At 49.6% G+C, this 23,750-nt stretch overlaps 1 protein-coding gene across 3 annotated transcripts in view; it reads left to right on the top strand.

Moving 5' to 3' along the window:
* CACNB3 (calcium voltage-gated channel auxiliary subunit beta 3) overlaps positions 1–22,761 on the top strand; it is a 41,369-nt gene extending 18,608 nt beyond the window's left edge. For all 3 annotated transcript variants that reach the window (XM_083484840.1, XM_083484838.1, XM_083484839.1), the window contains exons 2-13: positions 5,806–5,928; positions 8,123–8,245; positions 9,606–9,721; positions 10,786–10,838; positions 12,428–12,447; positions 13,468–13,548; positions 13,770–13,828; positions 13,943–14,052; positions 16,131–16,282; positions 17,851–17,946; positions 18,592–18,750; positions 19,319–22,761. In XM_083484840.1, the coding sequence (XP_083340966.1) occupies positions 5,806–5,928; positions 8,123–8,245; positions 9,606–9,721; positions 10,786–10,838; positions 12,428–12,447; positions 13,468–13,548; positions 13,770–13,828; positions 13,943–14,052; positions 16,131–16,282; positions 17,851–17,946; positions 18,592–18,750; positions 19,319–19,633 (1,407 nt within the window). In that variant the 3' untranslated portion in view covers positions 19,634–22,761. The remainder of the gene's footprint in view (positions 1–5,805; positions 5,929–8,122; positions 8,246–9,605; positions 9,722–10,785; positions 10,839–12,427; positions 12,448–13,467; positions 13,549–13,769; positions 13,829–13,942; positions 14,053–16,130; positions 16,283–17,850; positions 17,947–18,591; positions 18,751–19,318) is intronic.
* Positions 22,762–23,750: the final 989 nt, after the last annotated feature.

The following is a 23,750-nucleotide window of genomic DNA, read 5'->3' as shown; positions in this document are numbered from 1 at the left end:
TTTTCAACCCATTTGGCTTTTGGGGGAAAGATTTCAAGGCAGATGCGTGTCTCCTTTTGTCAATTAACCCTGGGAAACGAAGCCCCTTTGGATCCCCCTGTGCTTCGCAGGCCCGATTCCCCTCCCCAGTTGATCTACATCGCAGACGGTTCACTGCAACGCCAAGCTCGGGAACAGGCAGGGCATCGAGGATGCGCGAAGAAGCATCTTCTCTCTCACCCACGCGCGCCTTTCCAGACCTTGGGCCGCCGAGCTTCAGCCAGCAGAAACGCACGCGTCGTACACGTGTGGGGCGGGCAGAAGAGGAGAGGGTCTGAAGGCTGAACACGGGGGCGCCTAGATGCAAAGGCTCCTTTCCCGTTTGCACCAGAGACCCCCCACTTCCACGCGTGATCTAAGCTCCGTCTCGGGCCCCTCTTGCGCGCGGCTTCTGCCACGTGCTTCTTGGGCCGTGTGGACGCGCGACGGGGGACACACGCCTGGTGGTGGCAGCTCCCTGTGGAATCTACAGGCAGAGACACGCGTGGGCGATTCGTTCGCATCCTTACCAAAGGGATTGGGCGCGCAGCAGCTCTGAGCCAGCCAGCGCGGCGTGTTTTTAAAACGGTGCCCCACTCCTCCTCCTCCATTGCCCTCGCCCCTTCCCAGCTTCGCTTCTTCTCCTGCGTTCACACAGGCCCTCGTGCTGCCACCTCCCCGTGGCGTTGCGCGTTGCCGTGGTGCTCGCTCCCAATTCCCTTCTCCCTCTCCGTCTCTCTCTGTCGCTCCTTCCCCGGGGAGGGACGCCACCTTCCCCTCAGTCGAGAGAGGGAAGATCGGAGGCTGCTGTTCTGTCCTTGCGCTGGTTCAGCAGGGCGGTTTTTTCGTGGCATTTTTGGTGCCACGCTGTTGGGCGTGGGAAGGGAGGGCAGAGAAGATGGCTTCAGGGAGAGGTGAGGTGAGGGGGTACCCATCCTCCTCCTCCCACTGGAATCTTAGAGAGTCACACTTAGGTGTTCATGCCGTTGTTGTTTAGTCGTGTCCGACTCTTCGTGACCCCATGGACCAGAGCACGCCAGGCACTCCTGTCTTCCACTGCCTCCCGCAGTTTGGTCAGACTCATGTTTGTAGCTTTGAGAACACTGTCCCACCATCTCGTCCTCTGTCGTCCCCTTCTCCTTGTGCCCTCCATCTTTTCCAACATTCCAGTGAGTCTTCTCTTCTCATGAGGTGGCCAAAATATTGGAGCCTCAGCTTCAGGATCTGTCCTTCCAGTGAGCACTCAGGGCTGATTTCCTTCAGAATGGAGAGGTTTGATCTTCTTGCAGTCCATGGGACTCTCAAGAGTCTCCTCCAGCACCAGAATTCAAAAGCATCAATTCTTCGGTGATCAGCCTTCTTTATGGTCCAGCTCTTGCTTCCATACATCACTACTGGGAAAACCAGAGCTTTAACTATGGAATTGCAGAGTTGGAAGGATCTCCAAGAGTCATCTATTCCACCCCCTGCAATGCATGGATCCTGTCCACAGCCATCCCTGGGTGGGCTCGAACCACCAGCCTTCTGGTTTACAGCCAGACACACTGACCCATTGCGTATTTTACAATATTGTAAAATACCAAAATAATAAATACACATTTTATGTGTGTAAGGCAGGGGTCAGCAACCTTTTTCAGCTGTGGGCCGGTCCACTGTCCCTCAGACCTTGTGGGGGGCCAGACTATATTTTGGAAGAAGAAAAAAGAACGAATTCTTATGCCCCACAAATAACCCAGCGATGCATTTTAAATAAAAGCACACATTCTACTCATGTAAAAACATGCTGATTCCCAGACCGTCCTTAGGCCAGATTGAGAAGGTGATTGGGCCAGATCCGGCCTACGTACCTTAGGTTGCCTACCGCTGGTGTAAAGTATCATTCTGAAAGCAATTGGCGCCAAAACCAGGCATAGGCTGCTGCTATGTTTTCCTTGCAGCTTAGTTTGCCCCCCTAGTTTCACTTTCCTGGGAGTAAGTCCCATTGAATTCAACAGGGTTTGCTTCTGAGTAGACATGCCTACTATTAATCTGTGAAAACTGAAGCGGAAGCGGGATTAAAAGTGCAAACCCCACTGATGAACTACCTCTTTTCCTTTAAAGTTAATGGGGGAGGCAGCCAGGGCTTTCAGATTCCCATTTTTTTAAGGGAGGGGGAATTCCTGTATCTCTTACATTGCTGGGCAGAAAGGAGAATTTTGGGAAATGGAGCTTCACTTATTAGAAGCTTCCCTGCTTGTGTCACAACTCCCCCTTCTCCGGTGCAACTGTTATAGAAGTACCTCTCTCTCTCACATACCACATTTAATGTAGCAGAGGGCAGTGGGGACTTGAGAGAGGTTTGGTCTAGTCAAGTGATGGGAAACCTTGAGTCTAACAGCAATTGGACGGCCACAGATTTCCTACACCAATGTAGCCCTTTGAACTGTGCTGATGAGACCTTCTTGGGATCTTTCAGAGTTGCCAACTGATCCATCTTTTTATTCCCAGAGCTGATGCTCCACTTATAGCCCACCTTACAGGGCTGTTGTGGAGGATTGCTGGCATAATGTACACAAAGTGTTGGGACATTTCAAATACGCAGTATTAATAATAATTTATTATTTGTACCCCGCCCATCTGGCTGGGTTTCCCCAGCCACTCTGGGCGGCTTCCAACAAAGATTAAAAATACATTAAAATGTCACACATTAAAAACTTCCCTAAACAGGGCTGACTTCAGATGTCTTCTAAATGTCAGGTAGTTGTTTTTCTCTTTGTCATCTGGTGGGAGGGCGTTCCACAGGGCGGGTGCCACTACCGAGAAGGCCCTCTGCCTGGTTCCCTGTAGCTTTGCTTCTTGCAGTGAGGGGACTGCCAGAAAGCCCTCAGTGCTGAACCTCGGTGTCCAGGCAGAAAGATGGGGGGGGGGGTGGAGACGCTCCTTCAGGTATACTGGGCATTAATAATGGTGGCGGCTGTTTTTGACTTCTAATAGGATGGCATTCCCAGATGCTTCCCTAGTGACATTGCTGTTGGTGTGTCACTTGTTAGACAGACTGAGAAACCCCATCTCCACCTTTAAGGACAAAGCAGTCAGGTTGTCAGTGGCTGCCCAGGTCACATCCTCATCCCTTCTTTACCTGAACCCCCTCTGTTTTCCTTCTCTGAATTCCCACCTTGCTTAGATTGTAAGCTGTTTGGCGGGATGGTGGGGCAGCAGCAACTCCGGCAGCCTTTTCTTGTTCAGTATTGTATGCACAGAATTTGTTAAGCTGATATAGTAGTAGATAGGTAGCCGTGTTGGTCTGCCATAGTGAAAATAAAAAATTCCTTCCAGTAGCACCTTAAAGACCAACTAAGTTAGTTCTTGGTATGAGCTTTCGTGTGCATGCACACTTCAGATACAGCCACTGGTATCTGAAGTGTGCATGCACACGAAAGCTCATACCAAGAACTAACTTAGTTGGTCTTTAAGGTGCTACTGGAAGGAATTTTTTATTTAAGCTGATATAGGCAGGCCCCTTCCCTCAAGGAATTTGCGCGTGAAAACCAGCCAAGGAGAAGATAAGACAAGGCAGAGAGAAGTGGGAGCAAGGAAGGGATGTGGGCAAAGGCAACTGATGTGATTGAAGCTATAAATGGGGACTCATCTGGGTTTCCTAGTAGGATTTGAGGAGGGATTTGAAGGAAGGAAGATAAAATATATGGTATGAAGTGCCGTGGAGAAATGGGAAAGGAGAACTTGGCTGCCATAGGAATAAGATTTTAGGCAAACCAATAAATACCAACAGCACCAATGATGTAATTTAGCATTTATGTAGCATGTGTCTGGTTTCTAAGGGCTTCTCTGAGAAATTCTTACAATAACAGCCCTGTAGGGGATGCCAGTATTATTGTCCTCGTATTGCAGATTGGGGGGGGGGGAGCAGGCTTCACCTGTCTGGAGGGCGCTAGGTTGGCAAAAGCTGACTTAGCGAATATGTGACGGAGGAGAGAAGGGCCTGAGGAATGAGGGACTTTTGCCATCTTTTTGTGGTGGGCCCTGCTCCTGTACCTTTAAGGACAGTCGGATACCCAAACATGTAGACTTGGTGGTTTCCTGGGATCAAGGTGCACGGTGGGAAAAGCTTCACCCTATTGAGTTGGATGGGACCTCTGAGGGTCATCTGGTCCAACCCTCTGCAATGAAGGAATCTTTGGCTCAACATGGGGCTCGAACCCACGATCATGAGATTAAGAGTCTCATGCTCTACTGACTGAGCTATCACAGCAGTTCTGGTGAAAGTATAGGAGCAGTCCTGGTACAAAGTAAACAACACAGCTGCCACCCTGACCACTGAGCTATTCTATACTAGAACAGAACTTGCTCTGACTTTGGGACATAGGAAACAGTCTTACACTGAGAAAGACCTCTATTCCACCAACTCAGTACTGTCTGCCCTGACTGGCAGGGGCTCTTTAAGATGTCACCAGGGTTATCTGCCATCCCTACTCGGAGATGATGGGATTGAACCCACAAAGCAGATGCTCTACCACTTCCCCTTATATGCTCCAGCTTTCCCTATTTACTTGTCCCTGGTACCTTGGCTGCATGCATTTTGCCTTTGGGGAGATTTGGGGATCTAAGGAAATTCCCCACAAGCCATGTTCGGGTTCTTGCACAGTGCGCAAGCTTCCTTTGCACCTCAGCCATGCTGTGAACATTTCCTTGAATGCATCTGAGTTGCAGCCGTTCCACAAGTCTGACTATATATCTTGAGAAAATAAATGCTATAAAATATTGTTTAGGTTGCTGCTTTAAACAAGGAGATTTTTTGGCTTTACTAATAAGCTTTCATCCAAAACCAGCACAAAGCAGGTGATTGCACAGGAAATAAATATAGCATACAGCTAAGAGCCTTCAGCAGTGTATAATAGTGTGTGTGTGTATTGGGGTGTGGGGAAGCGGGTAGCCTTCTGGCAGTGATTTTTAGTTCAAAGACAAGTGTGCTGTAATTATACAAGCGTGTCCTCTTTTTCCGGAGAGCCGTTGGAGGGTATCTAATTTGAATATTAAGGCTGCAGCCTTATATACTTCTGAGGAAATGTTAGCTGAGGAACAAGCTTTAAGAATTCTGATTTAACATCTCCACCATTGGCGTTGTAAAGCATCTACCAATTGTACCAGCCTTCCCCCAACCTGCTACTTTCCAGATCTTTTGGACTATGACTCCCATCAGCCCCACTGTTTGATCCTGGAGCTGATGGGGTCACGGCTGCGCTGGCTGGGGCTGATGGTGCCCTAGTCCAAAACATCTGCTGGGCATCATGTTGGCGAAGGCTGGACTATAGGCTGTTACACCTTGAACAGAATAGTGCCTTAAGGCGCTATAGTTTAGCACTGTAGTTTCTGATATGGCTGGCTCACTGTATTGACCCTGCCAGGGAAACCTCAAACATCACAGGGGTGGGGCGAGAGGTTTATACCGGTATGTTTTTTATCCTCTCTTTCTTCCATCATGGAACTGGAGGACATATGCATGTGGTTTCCCATCTGGTCTCCCATCCAGGCACACATCAGATCCCCCCCTGCCGAGCTTGGCAACTTGCAAGGCTCTCAGCCTAAAAGTGTGTGGAGTCCAAATGCACAGGTTTCAGAATTCATTGTGAAGCTGTGCGGCTGAGGTACCTCTCCTTTCAGCGACCATTACAGAAAGAAAAGTCCCATCTGGGAGAGAAGCTCTGGCAGGCCTCCTCAAATCAGGCTGCATCCTGACTTCCAGTATGGCCAAATCCCTCACCTCACTCGAGCTTTGAACCTTCTCCTCAGGGCTCCGCTGATTCGTACACCAGCCGCCCATCGCTGGACTCCGACGTGTCGCTCGAGGAGGAGCGCGAGGGGGTGAAGCGCGAAGTGGAGAACCAGGCTCAGCAGCAACTCGAGAAAGCCAAGGTACTGGCAGGGGAGGGTACGCCAGCCTTGGTTTCAGCTAAGCAGATGTTGGGTGAGGACCTCTTTGTCCATGAAACAGCTTCCCTTGGTCCCCAGCAGCTCTGAATGCAGGGAGGGAGGCAACCTGGGGCCTCCCATATATTTTGGTACCACAAGTCCCATCGTCTCCAACCACTGGCCATGCTGGCTGGGACTGATGGGAGTGGGAGTCCAAGACAACATCTGAGGAGCCACAGATTCCCCAGCCCTGCCCTGGGCCAGGAGGGGTGGACTGTAAGGAGCAGAAAATAATCTCTAAGTTTTATGTAAACATCATACTGCTTTCTCATGAACATTCTGGAAAGGACTAGTGCATTTCCAATCTGCCTTCAGGATAACGGCGCCTCAGCCCTCCCCCAAACAGTGACCTCAAAAAGACCCATGATAACGGGGGTGGGCTGCTCTTCAACGACTTCTTGGTGGCCCCACATCTGCCCTTCATTTTGGCTTCTGAAGACCACAGAGAGCAGGGGAGTGAGCAATTTCTGGCCTTCTGCTCACTGGTTTCCATGACTGCGGTTTCTTCTCCTTTCTGTAGATTACAATTGATGTAATCCTCACCCGTGTGTTCCAAAGGCATCACACACAACACACACAAGCCAATGGGGTGGCATTTATTAGTAAATAAAAGAGAAACGGGCTACAATCCAGTATGGGAGGGAGCACATCTGGGCTGCCCTGAGTGTTCTGTTGCTGCAGCTCATGACTACACTAAGGGCCAAGCTAGATATTACAAAGCAGATTCAGACAATAGTTTCCTGATCGTGGTTGTTGTGTATTTTTTTAATAAATAAAAAGCACTGTGTGAGGCTGTGGGTTTGATCTGAGGAGTGGGGGAGGGAGGGGTTGCTTTGGCCTTCCTACTCCTGCCATTCTCTTGCTCAAATTTGCTTCCCACAGCTGTTTTCATCACTTGCGCGAAGGAAGCATGGGAGTCTGAAGACTGTTAAATGTAATACTGGATTTGGCCTCATAAATCACTTTTCTATATAATCCATATTACATTAGTTGTGATACATGTATGATATCATGGCAGTATAGGTTGCCCTCGGTTCAAGTCTTGCTGCAGCCAGGAACTCACTGTGGGAATGTTCAGGGAGGCAGGAGAGGATATATTGTTTGAGTATATCCTTCCCAACTTGTGTTAACAAGTTCTACAATTTAGCAGAGTAATATTCCCCTTTTAAACTTTCACAGCGGATAGGTTTGCCTGGCTTGTATAAGCCTCTAAAATAAGTTTCCTGGTAATTCCCCTTTATTCCCTCTTAAAAAGAATAGATACGACCAGTCTTGTATAAAAATATAAAAGAGTTTACTCACACGTTCTGTTCACAGATGGATCCCAGAAGGCAGACTTAAGTTACAAGATATATACACGTGGAATCTATCCCATAAGGAGATAGTTCCTTTGTCCTCTCTTGTCTGGAAGCCAAGAGGGCATCACAGGCTAAGGAGATGTTGCTTCTTTGAGGAATGGCGTCAGAGAGAGAGATGGCTGCATCCCCTGTGCTATTTTGTTACCTGCACAGGTGAGGTCACGCCCACCTCTGGTCACATGTAGAGGAAGTCTGTCCCAGCCCAGGAGGAAACAGGAAGTTCCGACTGGCTGGTCCAGACATCCCCCTTTTTATGTCCACGCTAGGAATGCTGTATTTGACTGCTCTATGTTTCACACCCCACACTCACGAGACAACCCCCTCTCCTTAAGTTCCCCTTACCTGCAGTGTGTGAATCTACTTTATAGGGCTGTTGCAAGGATTGCATATAAAGTGTTTTAAACACCTACAAGAAGAGAGACCATCAGTGGGTTCTCTAACCAGCGAGAGCGGGAGCAGGTGTGTGGAAATGTACAAACTGAGTGAGCATCCTGAAGTCCTTTCCTCAGATGACTCCAACAGCCAAGTCAAACCTTGTTCAGTCTAGAAAATTTTCTAGAGAACTAACAAACCTCATTAAGGGGAACTTTTCCTTGTCTAGCTTCCTCAGTGGAGGGCTCCATGGTCCGTGGCCCTTGCCCCATCAACTGCCCTCGCTACCCTTTGGAACTGGGCATAATCCCGAGAGTGACTGCACATTTGTTCTTGAGAGGGAAGTGACGAGGTCCCATCTGACCTGGTGCTGACAGGCTCCCTCTCTGATTTCTTTTCCTCCTCAGAACAAGCCGGTCGCATTTGCTGTTCGTACCAATGTCAGCTACTGTGGGACGCTGGATGAGGAATGTCCTGTGCGCGACTCTGCCATCAACTTTGAAGCCAAAGACTTCTTGCACATCAAAGAGGTGGGGCCTGGGTGGAGATGGGGATAGGGTGAAGTGTTTTCAGCAACAGCTTGCAGTTGTAGTACCTCTTTTTCCTGGAGGTACGATGCTGAATCGGGGGAGATTCAGGGCAGACAAAATCAGTACTGTTCACACAGAGCATAGCTAAACAGTGGAATTTGCTGCCAAGAGATGTAGTGATGGCTGTCAAAAAGGACAGCTTTAAAAAGGAATTTGACAAATTCATGGAGCATAATGGCTACTAGTCTTGATGATTGTGTACTAGCGCCAAAATCAGAGTTGACATGGCCACTGTGGAAGACAGGATACTGGACCAGATGGGCCAAATTTAGATTGGATTAGTGCTGTTTTTGTTGGTATCTATCTGACGTGGGAGACAATGGATTGAGCCTCTGGGGGGCAAAGTTAATAGCACCGAAGTGACCTCCCTGGTGCATATGGTGGTGTATGGTGGTCCTGGGCTGCACAGATGACAAGGACCCCCCCCCCCATGTCGTCCAAACACAAAGCAAAGCAAGACATTCGGCACCAGCTTGGCAGGAGGCGGCTCACAAGGCACCACCCAACCGTTTTAGGAACTTCACTCTAGATTTGCATAGGGTACCATTCTTCTTCTTCCAGAGATATCCCCCAAGGCAGCGAAGGTTTAATTTCAGTTTTCCTTCTCCTAGATGGGATGCCTTTCCAGGTGAATGAGCCCCATCTGCTCCTCACTTCCTCTGCAGTGCTAGCATCTCATCTATTAAATCCTGCCGATTCTCTGATTGCTACAGCCAGTGGTCCTTCTATCTGATATGTGACTTGAAATCTGGTCATAGCCTTCTGGTACTGAAGGGTCAGATCTTTAGCTACTGCAAGATTTATAGATGTTGGCTTGGTTTTTGGTTTTTTAAAATTAACATATTGTTACTTATCTTGAGGATTCAAAAATAGTAAAAAATATATAAGTTCTAACGTCAGTTGTTTACATGAGTAGTTTAATAAGTGAGAGATACTTCTCATTCCCTTCCTCTTTTTCTATACAGTGGTACCTCGGGTTACAGATGCTTCTGGTTACACACACTTCAGGTTACAGACTCCGCTAACCCAGAAATATTACCTCGGGTTAAGAACTTTGCTTCAGGATGAGAACAGAAATTGTGCTCTGGCAGCCCGGTGGCAGCAGGGGGCCCCATTAGCTAAAGTGGTGCTTCAGGTTAAGAACAGTTTCAGGTTAAGAACAGACCTCCAGAACGAATTAAGTTCTTAACCCGAGGTACCACTGTATATGGTAGGAAGGTGTCTTTAAAGGGTCTATAGCCCTACAGATCTGTGAAGCCTTAAGTCTAATTCATGACCCTCTACCATGATGTCTCTGTAGAAGTACAGCAATGACTGGTGGATCGGGCGGCTAGTGAAGGAGGGGGGAGACATCGCTTTCATCCCCAGCCCACAGCGGCTGGAGGCCATTCGGCTGAAGCAGGAGCAGAAAGCCAGGTAAGAGGGCCTTCAGTGGGTGGGATGGCACATAACTCTGGCTCAGTCAGCCCCACCAGCAAGAGAAAGGGGTATGATGCTTTTCTGTGGTGGGAGGCAGGTTGCAAAACTGGCAGTAGTACTGTGTATCTCCCCCCCCCATCTAAGTTCTTTGGTAGTTAAACTCAAACCGCTGTGTGATACTGTGCATGGTTTTTAATATACAGTGGTGCCTCGCAAGACGAAAAGAATCCGTTCTGTGATTCTCTTCGTCTAGCTGTTTTTTTGTCTTGCGAAGCAAGCCCATTAGCGGATTAGTGCTATTAGTGCTATTAACGGCTTTTAGTGGCTTATCTGCTGATCGGATCAGCTGATAAGCGGCTTAGCGGCTTAGAAAAGGGGGGGGGAGGAAAAACAACCAGCAGGAACTCGCAAGACATTGTTGTCTTGCGAAGCAAGCCCATAGGAAATTCGTTTTGCGAAGCATCTCCAAAACGGAAAACTCTTTCGTCTAGCGAGTTTTCCGTCTTGCGAGGCATTCGTCTTGCGGGGCACCACTGTACATGTTCAGGGACACTGATGCTAATTCTAAATTCAGCATCAATGAAGAGCTGCATGAGATGCTAACTTACCGTATTTTTTGCTCTATAAGACTCACTTTTTCCCTCCTAAAAAGTAAGGGGAAATGTGTGTGCGTCTTATGGAGCGAATGCAGGCTGCGCAGCTATCCCAGAAGTCAGAACAGCAAGAGGGATTGCTGCTTTCACAGCACAGCAATCCCTCTTGCTGTTCTGGCTTCTGAGATTCAGAATATTTTTTTTCTTGTTTTCCTCCTCCAAAAACTAGGTGTGTCTTGTGGTCTGGTGCGTCTTATAGAGCGAAAAATATGGTAGGTCCTGTGAGCCACATTCAGTATACAGCACTGGCCCTTGTTCCATTGAGAAAACTGGACTGTGGGAGGGCGTGCTTTCTTTAGGCAGCTGCTGAATCTTCCAGACTTTGCTTTCCTATTCGGAACAAGCAGATCCACACAAGCTTGAGCTCCACATTTCTCTCTCTGACTTTCTCTTTTCTTCCTCAATTAGGCAGTCTGGTAATCCCGCCATCAGCAACAGGCGATCGCCTCCCCCATCACTAGGTAAAACCTTAAACAGGGTTGGGTGTCTGCTGTGCTTCTGTGGGAGAGCTGAATGCAACTGCCTGAGAACCTTAGCTTTTATTAAACCACAGAAGCAAGATCCTAGCCCTTATGGCCGCAATGATACGCTTGAAAACGACTGGTGAAATCTTAGCATGGTTTTGCAGACAGAAAAGCAAAGCAAAAACACCCACCCACACTCTTGTTCGAAACAATTCTGGTTTGGTTTATTTATTTCTTAAATTTGATATACTACTTGTTTGTAAGGGGAAAAAACCCTCAAAGAAATTTACAAAAAGAACAAAACAATAAAATTATCGATATAAACAGTTCGAAACAGCTATTTGAAACATTCAGAAAATAATGAAAATCAACAATAAGCTAAAAGCAGATTAAAACACATATCAGCATTCTACATATTTGGGTAGACTTGCCTAAACATGAATGTTTTTAGCAGGCACCAAAAAGTAAAGGTACTTGCCAGGTGAAAAATTTCTTACTAAATAAACTGACTAAATAAATTTGACTATGTCAAATTGCACCACCTGCTGGAGCCAAAAAGATTTTTTATTGTCTTGAGAATTTCACGTGTGGCAAGAGGAAGGCTCCTTGCATATGCTCAAAGACACTCTTTGAAGATATTGTAGTAGAAGAGGCATTTCCCCTATGCCAGCTCTTTCTCCCCCTTGAGAAACAGAGAGAGACCAAAAAGATCTTGCTGGAGGGGTAGTTAGACAGGCAGTGCCAAAAGGGAAGAGTTGCCTCTCTCTGCCTGAACCCACCCAGGCCTTGCATTTGTCAGCCCAGGCCAGGGGTCGGCAAACTAAGGCCCGGGGGCCAGATCAGGCCCAATTGCCTTCAGGATCCGGCCCACGGACTGTCCGTGGATCGGCATGGGGATTCTGTTTGTTCGGGCTGCACCATTCCCCCCCTGCGCCATTCCATCCCGCCCCCTCTCCCTCACACACACCGCGGCAGCGCCTCCTCCCTCCCTCCTCCTGGCTTCTCCCCGCCCTGCCTAGAGGAGGAAGGGGGCTGGGCTGAGCTGGCTGGGCGCCATTTTAAGCAGCCCCTCTCCGGAGCCAGCCCTTTCGAGCCGCTCATCTCCCCTCCGCCACTGCCCTGGTGCTCCTATGGGCCAGAGAGCGGAGCGGACAAGCTCCTTCTGCCTACTCACGAGAAGTAGCAGTGGTGGTGGCAGCCCTTGGGAAGATAAGCGCAGGCTGGGGTTGGGGGATTGGGAGGAGGACTACTTGCCCCCCTCGCCTCTTCTTCCAGCTCCCCCCCCCCCCAGACCTTGAGGCTGTCACATGATTTGGCAAATCAGAGGTTGTTTCAGGGTTGCACAACCGGTGCCACACTGGGTGCCGTGCTGCAGGGGGTGCCACAACAGTGAGGCCAGAGATGCTTTGTGAGAGTGAGGCCAGGGGAGAAGGGGAAACAGGAAGGCAGTCAACCACCCACCCCAGTTCTAACTCCCAAGGGATTAAAGCTCTTAAACTGCAGGGCCCCTTGTCCTCTGTGTAGTCTTGTTCATTTGCTGATACTTCACTGTTGACAACCCCGTATTTTCTTTTCCCCCCAACAAGCCAAACAGAAGCAAAAGCAGGTAAGGACTCAATGCTGGGATGACCCTCTTCTCTGCTGTGTCTTTTCCCTGCTAGCCAGTCCTACAAGCGGAGGACGGGGTGAACTGTGAGGCCATCCTGTCCAAGGCTGCATTTCCAGTATGCCTCTAAACCACAATCGAAACACATTTCCTCCCTCAGAGAATTCTGGGTACTGTAGTTTACCTCTGAGTTACAATTCCCAGCAATCCTCAACAAACTACAGTGCCCAGAATTCTTTGAGGGCTTCATATGTGCTTTGCACATACGTATGTGTGCAACTTAACTTTGAACAGAGTGGATTTCATGCTAGAATGGCATTTGAGGTGGAGCTGCCTTTGGCTGGAGCAGCCTGCAGTGATGGGAGTCTTCCCCCCTTACAGGGCCACCTCAGTGTGTGCTGGGGGGGCATTTTGCCCCATGTAGACCAGGATGCAAAGGCAGCAGGCTTTTTAACCTGTTTTGATGGGGCTTCCTCCCCATGCTTAGCATAAAAATGTGAGAGGAGGAGAAGGCTGGTGGCCCGGGTGTCCACAGGAAGGAGGGGACAATTGCTGTCCCTACTTTAGCCATAATTCCTTGATTCCCAGCTTTCATTTAAAAGGGGGGAGTACAGGTTCTATTCTTCCCATTTTTTGGTGAGAAACTAGCTTGCTCTCCCCTTTCAGTGTTTTACTCCCTGCCACCCAGAAAAATGCCCACATGTAGCGGTTTGGGTGGCTGCTGTGGGCGCAGTAGGAGGTGGCAGTGTAGGGCAGAGAAGAGGGGCTGGGGCTGAGCAGGTGAGGCCATTTCCTGTTGCAAGGAGTTCGTAGCTTGTTGATACTGATATGATATCGTAGCAAAGCAAAAGGGATATAGGGGTGGTATCTGATACCTCATCATCCATTGGGATTGTGTATATGCGTTTCCGGTTGAAATGGAGAGAGCCCCCACTTTGTCATTACTGCTCTCCTTTCTCCTACTTTCTGGGCTGCAGAGGAAGGAGAAAGCTGTTTTGTGACACACCCTCCTTTTTACAGACAGAGCACATCCCACCTTACGATGTCGTGCCCTCCATGAGGCCCGTGGTGCTGGTGGGACCATCCCTGAAAGGATATGAGGTATGGGAATGTGGAAGGAACAAACCCACATTCTGAAATATGGCTATAGCCAGTACATTTTTGGTAGGGGCGGGGGGAAGACGAGCTGCCAGTACTCATATATTCCTAAAAGTGCTGCGGGTACCAGCACAAAATAGCTCCCATGTCACAAAAAAATTCCTGGCTGTGGTAGTCATTTGACCAGCACCGCTGCCCTCTTGCCCTCTGTCCTTTCTTTTCAGGTGACAGACATGATGCAGAAAGCTCTCTTTGACTTTCTCAAGCACAGATTCGATGGCAGGTAAGGCACTATTCTGAAATGAAGAGCAATTTCGACCCCCCACCTGTTGCCTGGTTCCTGTGCCGCTAGTGAGTGTTGGGTAATGGTCTTGTCGCCTGTCATCCTGTCTTTCAGAATCTCCATCACACGGGTCACAGCTGACTTGTCACTGGCCAAGCGCTCAGTGCTGAACAACCCAGGCAAGAGGGCCATCATTGAGCGATCCACTACCCGGTCCAGTATCGGTGAGTCCCAGCAGGTCCCACAAGGCCAACGGGAGTTGATGCTCCAGGCATCAACCCCTGGCACCTCCAGGTGGGGCTAAGAATTACCGTATTTTTTGCTATATAGGACGCACCGGACCATAGGAAGCACCGGACCATAGGAGGGGGAGAACAGGGGGGGAAAATTCTCCCCCTCTCTGTTCAGCGCCCCTTCAGTGAAGCGGCAGGAGAAACAGAGCCCCTTCCATTTCTTGTCCTGCTTCGCTGAAGGGGCACTGCGCAAAGAGGGAAAACTGTGCAGCGCCTCTCCAGCGAAGCGAAGCCTGGAGAGCAAGAGGGATAGGTGTGCACCGACCCCTCTCGCTCTCCAGGCTTCAGGCGGCTACCTGCAAGCCTTCGAAGCACGGCGGGAACTCCTGCTGTGCTTTGAAGGCTTGCGGATAGCTGCCTGAAGCCCCCGGAGCACAGTGGGAGTTCCCTGCGCTCCGGGGGCTTCAGGCGGCTTCAGCGAAAGCAACGCTAAGCCTCCGGAGCATGGGGAGCTCTTCCTCTGCGCTTCGGAGGCTTCACGTTGCTATCGCTGAAGCCAAGGAGCCTGCAATCGCTCCATAGGACGCACACACATTTCCCCTTCATTTTTGGAGGGGGAAAAGTGCGTCCTATAGAGCGAAAAATACGGTATCTGCTTGTCTGAAACCCTGGAGAGCCACTGTCAGTCAATGCAGACGGTACTGAGCTAGATTATCTGTTCTTGTAAACATACAGTTTCATGTGGGGTGAAAAGTAATAGACGGCACAATTGAGTGAAGTGCCCTAATGCTGTTTTCTTGCACGATATCTGTGCAGTTATAGTTGCACATGTGGGAATGCGCAGAATGCAGACGCAGTGCGAAAGCGTCATGTGGCTGCATCTCAGTGTCACCCTGTAAAAATGAGTAACATTAGCAGAATTAAAGGTGGTTTTTTCCTCCTTACGTTGACATTGTACTATAAAACTGGATCCTGTCAGTTCACCTGAAGCAGCCTCCTCATTCTCCTTGAATGTACCTGGTGTCTTGCATTTCACCGCTTCCTGCAGGAGGCAACACACTGTTGTTATTTATATACCTCTCACAGCATTTTCAGAATGGGTTCCTGCTCATTTCCCAAGCTTACAGGGAAGGGTAATAATAATCTCAAAGACCTACCAAGTCTGAAAAGGGACAATTATTTTTTTAGAAACTGGTTTCTAAGTGGGATAGTTATTTATTTCATTTTCACTTCTGGAAAACAGGTTTTGCAGGGCATTGTATTGCATAAAAAAACCTGCACAATTTGCTTGACTAGAAGTAATAGTGGGACAATATAATAATGAATGAACCATGCATTTATATAGTGCTTAAACACTTCAGATGTGTTACCTTGTAATCCTTGCAAAACCCCTGTAGGATAGGTCAATCAAAGTGCAGATAAAGGCTGGGAGAAAGTAGGAAACCTTCCCAATGTCACCTGATTAGTCCTTGGCAGATTGGAGGATTTGAAATAAGGAAGTTCTGGAGTGTAGCTCCCTGTCCCTTACAGGGCAGTCCTATACTTGTCTACTCAGAAACTCTGTCCTGCTGAGTTTAATGGGACTTACTCCCAGATAGGATTACATGTGATTGACTCCCATCATCTGGAGGGCCACAAACTCCTGTCCCTGCGCTGCACCCAGAGAAGGGCCCTGCCATTGGGCAGAGTGAGGAAGCTGGCTGAGGCAGGAGATACTGCTGTGACAATGCCCAAATGATGAGAGGACAGAGCTGTGTCCTCTGAACCTATCCTGCTATCCTAACTGAAACTTTCACCAATGCTACATCCCAGACACTTAGGGTCTAGAGACCTGAACAGGCAATTATAAATCCTTTTAGAAACAAGGAGGAAGCTCACCATAAGTAGTTCTTCCAGCCTAGAGTAAAAACTGTAGTTTCAAAGGTGGTGAGGAGCTGTGGAGGTGAGACTCCAGGGAGGCAAGTGTGTGTGGATGCCAGAGAGATGCCTGAGGAAGGAGGCAGACACAGCCTTCTTTCCCGCCTATTCAAAGGGGCATCCAGCCAACTGTCCTTCTGCTTCCTTCGCAGCTGAAGTCCAGAGCGAGATCGAGCGAATTTTTGAACTGGCCAAGTCGCTGCAGCTGGTTGTGTTGGATGCGGACACCATCAACCACCCAGCACAACTGGCCAAAACTTCGCTGGCCCCAATCATCGTCTACGTCAAGGTCTCTTCCCCAAAGGTAAGCAGGCGAGGAAAAGGCTCCTCAGAGACAAATGGGATTCCTCTGAATCATTCTCAGTTTTTCTGAAGCCCCTTTCAGCTCTCCCAGCTGTGTTTTCTGCTATCCCCTAGTTTTGCAGTGGGAGGTGGATTCCTCCCCTCTCTAGGCTGTTCCCCAGCTCACTAGGTAAGCTGGTTTCTGCTTAGTTTAATTTATGCCCACCCCACGTTTTCTTGAATGGGCAGGACCATGTTCAGAACAGGGATAGGAGCTTAGGGCCCCCCAGATGTCAAATATTAAGCTCCCCCCATCCCTGACTATTGGGCATGCTGGCTGGAGCTGATGGGAGCTGAAGTCCAGCAATGTTTGGAGGGCAGCAAGTCCCACAGTCCTGTTTTAAAACCCTACCAAAAGAGTTATATATACCCCCTTCCCTGAAATCCCCAATTTGCAAAGTTAGCATTTCAGCTCAGGGTTTGGTTTCTGCTAGGACAGCCAGATTGCAACCCAGAGATTCACCACCGCTGCACCCAGTTACCTTGAAACCCAACTCTGACTCTGCATGTTGTTGAGAAGGAATCCAGCTGTGCTGCCCAACAGGTGCCAGTGGGGGAACCGGGCAGTGAAGTGGCAGCAGCACTCGATTTAAGGCTGTGTGGCTGGTTCCCCCACACAGGGCGCTGAACTGAGGGGTGCAAAAATTATAATCATCATCATCATTAATATACCTATATTTATACTGGTACCTACTCAAAGTACCAAAAGGAATTATTGTGAAAATAAGAAACTTGAGGTGGGGGCACCACATTTTCTCCTCACACAGGACGCCATATTACCAAAGTCCACTCCTGGTGGCAGGTGAGGAGATAAAGTATTTGAAGATACAGGGATATTTGAAGATACAGGGGAGGTCTCTGGGAGAAGACCTTGCCACTCTAATTCCAGCTGCTGGGCCAAAGAAAAACACAAGGTTGGCTCACTTTCCACACCGGCGCACAACCCTTTTACCTTTACTATACACAGAAGGTCTTCTCTTTAACCAAGATGGTTGCCCAGGTCGAGCTTCGTGCTGTAGGGGACGGCAGCAATAGTACATGGGAAATGTGTGCTTGGCTTTCCTGGTGTTTGCTTTTTTTTCCATATGAGGTTCAGTTGTTGGGTGGCCGTGGCAACAGCGGGAACTTTCCCATTGAAAATGTCAGTGTCAGGTGACCCATGTAGCATGCAGTCTTCCCATGAGAGTGTGTGGGATTAATGGTACTCCCATAAACCATTTAGGATTACAGGAAGTGTCATAGCAGAAGGTTCCTGGTTCAATTCCACGCATCTCCCTGTCTGAAAGCTTGGCCTTCCCTGCTGCCTCTTCTGGCCCCATGGCTCTGCCAGTTGGTGGCTTCATAAGTTTTAGGAGCTGCAGAGCTGGAGGGAGGAGGCTGAGAGAGACCATGTGATAGTTTCACAGTAAATTCTGCTTCACAGCTCAGTCATCTCAGCCAATGCACCCCTCCTGTCCACTTTAGGTGGCCTGCTGGGAGGCTTCCAGCTCTGTAGCTGTGTCCTCTTCTAATTTTATTTTTTTCTGGAAGGTGCTGCAGAGGCTTATCAAGTCCAGAGGGAAGTCACAAGTGAAGCATCTCAACGTGCAGATGATGGCAGCTGACAAGCTTGTGCAGTGTCCTCCGGTGAGTCTGTCTGTCTGTCTGTCTGTCTCTCTCTGTGTGACATGCCTCTGCCTTGCCCTGGGCTCTGTCTGGCTCTTCACTTTCCTTCTGTGCCTCCTGTAACTTGACTTCCTCCACGCGGCACCTCCTGGTTCTGCTCTTAATGGCAGAAGGAACCCCAGACAAGTGTTTCACCATCGATGGCCACACCCTTTCTTTTAAGAAACTGATGTGAAGTCATCTCATATGGTAAAACATGCCTTTGAGCATGTGCAGAGCGCCTTTCCCATGCCCCTGAGCAACCTGAATCTGGCCTTATGTGTTTAGAATTCAGGAACATCTTTCCAGGACAAGTGGCAGAGATTCCTTTGCAGAGCTTTTTCATCTAGAAATTAAGAAGTGCTCCTGCCTCATTTAACAAACCCTTAAGTTTGCAGTCCCCCATCCTCAAATTTGGGGGAAAACATTTAAAGGTTGGAGCTGATGGTGGCACTTCTGTGCCTCTGCTATACACCATGCCAGGCTGCCCAGTACTTGCTTACGTTCTCCACGCAACACTACAAGCCTCATATTCTGCCCTGCCCTGCCCTCTGTGCCTGGGTCTCTGAGGAACTGATCCCTTTCCCTCCCTCTTCTCACCCTTGCGCCTCATCCCTTTCCCCCAAGGAACTCTTTGATGTGATCCTGGACGAGAACCAGCTGGAGGATGCTTGTGAACACCTGGCAGACTACCTGGAAGTATACTGGCGGGCAACTCACCACCCTGCGCATGCTGCCGGCGGCCAAAACCTCACCACACCTTCGACTGCCATTCCAGGCCTGCAGGTACAAATAACCTAACAATTGGGGCAGGGAGCTGTGGTCCTCCAGGTGTTGGGGCTGCAAGTCCCATAATCTCTGACTGTTGATTCTGATGGGGAAAATTGCTGGGAGGGGGCGGGTTAGTGCAGAAGCCTCAACCTTATGGCAGGCCAAATAAAATAAGTCACCCTTAAGTGCCACTGGAACTAGCTGTGCGAGATGCAACACAGTTCCATGCATGACTACCTTACCCAGTGGGAGTTGCTTCCTGGTACGTTGGCTCAGTGGCGTAGCATGGGTTGTCAGCACCCGGGGCAAGGCAAGTAATTTGCGTCCCCTAACCCGTGATTTGCGCCCCCTAACCCTAACCCCCAGATGTTGTGCCCGGTGCGGCCGGGCCCCCCTGCACCCCCCACGCTACGTCACTGCGTTGGCTCAAGGTTGCCATTTTTAGTTTGAATTGTTTCAATGGGATTTAAGTGTGAGTGACTGTAACTGTCTCATGGGCCCTGCCCAGATGCGCTATGCTCCCCCAGATGGCGCTGTGTCCTTGGGTGCTTTTTGTGACCCGCTTTACGGTTCCCCACTCCAGAACCAGGCCTCGCTGGGCGAGCGCGGCAACGAACGCTCCCCGGTGGAGCACGACAGCCTGATGCAGTCGGACGAGGCGAGCGATGCCTCCCGCAAGACTTGGACGGCGGCCTCCCAGCGCAGCTCCCGGCACCTGGAGGAAGAGTACTCGGATGCCTACACTGACCTGTACCAACCTCACCGCAACCACAACAGCGGCCTCCACAGCACCAACGGCCACGACTCCCAGGACCGCCTCCTGGAGCGCGAGACAGAGCACAACCACAACGAGAGGAACTGGCAGCGCAACCGGCCCTGGGCTAAGGACAGCTACTGAGGCCTCCTGGCCGGGCACCTCCCGACCCTCCCTAGGCCGGGCAGCCAGGGAAACGGGATAAGGCCTCTTTCTCCTCCCGAGTCACGACAATTGCCTGGTATTAAGCCTTCCTCTCTTCCTCCCCTCCCAGCTCAGCCCCACAGTATACAGGTCCTGCCCTGGTATACAGGTGCTATCCGTGGAACCCCAGACACAGCCACAGCTGCCTGATTCCTATACCCAGGACGGGTGGAGTCTCTCGCTCACCTTTGCTTTGGGTTAATGAGGGCCACAATAACATCCTTGCAGGGTAAATTCCATTGGTAGCTTCTCATCCCAGGTCCATTGTTTTTGGGGGGAGGGATTTGGGCTTCGGGCATCTCCAGGAGAGAGGTGACTGCGTGTGTGTGTGCACACAAAAGGGGGTGGAGAAAGGGCTGCAATTCTCTTTTTCTGACTCCAGGTGAGCAGGGCTAGTGCTAGGACAAAGGAGGCTTAGCAGGGAGCAACACCAGGATCAGTTTTCCTGGTAAGACGGAGTAGATGGATTACAAGCAGAAAGACAAGATTGTGGGCTTTTGCTGAAAGGGCTTGGGGGTCATTCTCATGCTTTGCTGTAGGCCAGTTCAGATGTAATATGATTGGGGTTGCTGAGGAACACGGATGTCTGCTGTGGGAATGGGTGTAGTCTGTGAGTAGATTTTCAGATTTGCAGTTGCAGCGGGTGAAGTCATGACACCTGAGCTTTGTGGCATTGGCTACTGTTTGTGCAGGTGCTTTGATGCATCACACACAGCCATATGCAGCAGTTGGGGGGGGTCTAACTGTCCCCTGGGCTGAACCACTTCAAGTTGCAGGGGTAGAAGAATTGCATAGTTAAACATACTGGAAAGGAATTTCCCTCATATAGAAAATTAGTGTGGAGAAGGCTAGATTATGATGCTTCTTCACGTTTTGTTTCTGTATGCAGGGAGATATATGTGTTCAACAATGTGATTCTCTTACCTGTAGCTTAAAGTAGCAGTCTAGAAACAGTTCTTCCATCTTTCCCTCCTCTTCCATTCTTGGCAGTGGGAAAATGTGGCATAATCCAAGAGGTGAATGATGGGTTGTGAAATGCCAGACAGCATCCACATGCAGTCATAGAGGCCACCCCACAGCGGCTTTTCCACCTGGAGATGTTCTCCTGATAAGTGGGGGTGCTTGTTTTTTCAGCATCGTCACTCACAGGTGTGGCTAAGGCCAATAGGAGAGGCCTATGTGGCCTTTTGCCTGACATTGCTCCTCTGAGCACCATGAGATTTGATGCCGCTATGAGCAAAGTCGTGCTCCAAAGTAACCGTAAGAACTGCCCCAAATTCCTTCCTCCTTCTTCCACAGAGCCAGTGTGGTGTAGTGGTTAAGAGCGGTAGTCTCGTAATCTGGGGAACCGGGTTCGCGTCTCCACTCCTCCACATGCAGCTGCTGGGTGACCTTGGGCCAGTCACACTTCTCTGAAGTCTCTCAGCCCCACTCACCTCACAGAGTGTTTGTTGTGGGGGAGAAAGGGAAAGGAGAATGTTAGCCGCTTTGAGACTCCTTAAAGGGAGTGAAAGGTGGGATATCAAATCCAAACTCTTCTTCTTCTTCTTCTTCTTCTTCTCTCCCAGTTTGGCTTCTGTGAAGTGGAAGCCCTCCTAATTCCTAGGAACATGAGAGGTAAACTGCACATTTTACACAAACATGTGTAATAAAGTCCTGATATAGTAGAATCATGTCTTGCACACGGGTTAATTTCCAGGGGGTAGCACATAAAGCCGAAATTGTGTCTCATCAAAACAACCCCCTGGAAACGCCATCACGCAAGCAATTTTACCTTCAGGAGACGGTGCGAGATCTTGTGGGGCTGTCCAGGATCTCACAAGACCTTCTCAGAACCCAATGAGAAAGTCTGAGAGCTTAAAAGCATTTTCTGCCTTTTGTGCGTTTAATTTGTACGATATCAGCTGGCCAGCTGCCAAGTGCATAAAGCTGCGATCGTCCAAGTTAAATGTGTGCAAGTTGCAATCCTACTGCACTTCAGATATATATATTTAAAGCAGATTTGGGACGGTATGATTTTGGATAGGGGAGCAGCAGGTTGCGCAATCATTTGCAAATTGGCTGCACTAAAAATGCTCTCCCAGCTGCTTTTCCAGTGATGGGGGTTCCAGATCCACGGGAGACGGGTGGAGGGGGCAGGTGGAGGAAGCATGTTTTTCGGTGGGAGGAGAGTACAATTTTGAGTAGGGAACAGGCAATGGAGAAAAGATGAAGCACTCCTTTCCACCCTTCTGCTGTTGAAAAAGTTGCAGCCTCCAGAGACCAGGGGATATAATATTCAACTTTTTCCCTGGCACAGAAGAGAAGCCTGTATCGAACGAGCAACACATCTCCTTAGAGCCACAGTCTGCTTGCATTGGTCCCCCTCTTCCCCTCACAGAGACTCTTCGTCTCCTTTCAGTGCACAGCCACCCCTCCTCTGTCGAGGAGCTGGTGGGATAACAATCAGTTGTAAAGCCACAATGTGATAATTTTTTATTCTTCTTCTTCACCCTCCCTGGAGTTCTCTGCTATAATTGCATGAGGCCTTGATCTTCCATAGTCTGTCTGGGAGGGGTGGGCGGGTACCAGCCAGCGTTGCTGCTTGGCAGTGATGCCCACCTCCATCACTCACAGATTCTGTTTTGAGGAGGGAGGCATAGGGCTAGAGCCAACCCCACCCCACCATTTCCTGCTTCCTATCTCATGCACAAGCCCCCTTCCTACCCCAAAGGCCCAGCTGACCTGCCTTCGGTTCTCCCGCCGCCCCTTGCTCCAGGCTCCTCCAGCACTTCACTGGGCAGTGGATGGCAGCTCCCTGCCTTTAAAAACCACGTACACACCTATCAGAAATCAGCCTGTAAATACTGCATGCTACCATCAGGAGTTGTTGAGTGTGTGTCCTACGCCCTGGGCTGGCCGGAGGAACTGAGGCGGCTCCAGGGGCCAGGGATATCCGGGTTCTGTCCCTGCAATTGCCGGTCAGTCGGCCATGGCAAGAGCTTTGTTACTATTCTTTTGTAGAGAGCACTTATTTCCCTGACAACTTGTAAGCGGTTTGAAACAACAAGCGTTTGCTGTTTATAAAACATGGCTGGTCTGTCTTTTTTTTAATGGAATATGATGGGTAAAGAACAGTGGTGCTCAGTGGGTAATCAGTGAGCAGAAATTAATGTTTTGTATGGTTTATGCACTCTTAAAGGCAACGTGGGTAGGGCCTGCTGTGAACTGGGTTAGGTGTGTTCAGTGTTGACTCACAAACACAATACTTCTTGCAAAAACCTTCAAAGAGGCTTAACAGCTCTTTGCCGCATTGTTTAGTTCTTTGAGGCAGAGCCTAGGACAGCAGAGGGTTGGGGGAAACCTCAGACCCAAGAGGCAAATGCAAGCCTTTCACAGCCCTCAGGACTCTACCTAGGCACCCAGCCCGAGTTGCTTTTGCCAGGCTGGACATTGCCAGACTGGAATGTGTCTTTGAACTGCAACAATGCCACTCGCTTGCCTGAATAGAGACATGCCTGTGGGTTTTTGTGGAGCAGGAACATAGCCTGCCATACAAGGGGAAAAGTTGCATCTGTTGCTCCACACATTTTTTACTTCTGCCCCACCACCCACCACCAACACGCTGCCCAGGAAGGCTGCACAGAAGTGCATGTGGCTCTCAGGACAAAAAGTGTTCCTCTCCCTGGAACTAAGGCTCTCTGCTGTGCCACACAAAACCATCGTTCCTAAGGATTCCTTAAGGGAATCTATGGCCAGTGGCGTAGCGTAGGTTGTCAGCACCCGGGGCAAGGCAAGTAATTTGCGCCCCCTAACCAGTGGATTTTAGCAGAGGGCAGAGAGCTGCGAGTGCGAGCGCGCGCCCCCCCCAGATGTTGCGCCCGGTGCGGCCGGCCCCCCCTGCACCCCCCACGCTACGCCACTGTCTATGGCACTTAATGTGGTATAGAAAAACACATAAATCAAATGGAAAATCTCAAGAGCTTAGCTGCAGCCCAAAGAAGTTCAGTTGGCTGTAGCTGGACTTGACAAGGCCACATACACACACATGAAGCAATTGTCATTTGTGAAAAAACCG

The sequence above is a fragment of the Podarcis liolepis genome (genome assembly GCF_965112155.1).
Source record: "Podarcis liolepis genome assembly, chromosome: 2".
NCBI classification, from domain to species: domain Eukaryota; kingdom Metazoa; phylum Chordata; class Lepidosauria; order Squamata; family Lacertidae; genus Podarcis; species Podarcis liolepis.
This window is presented reverse-complemented; position numbering and strand designations above follow the sequence as displayed.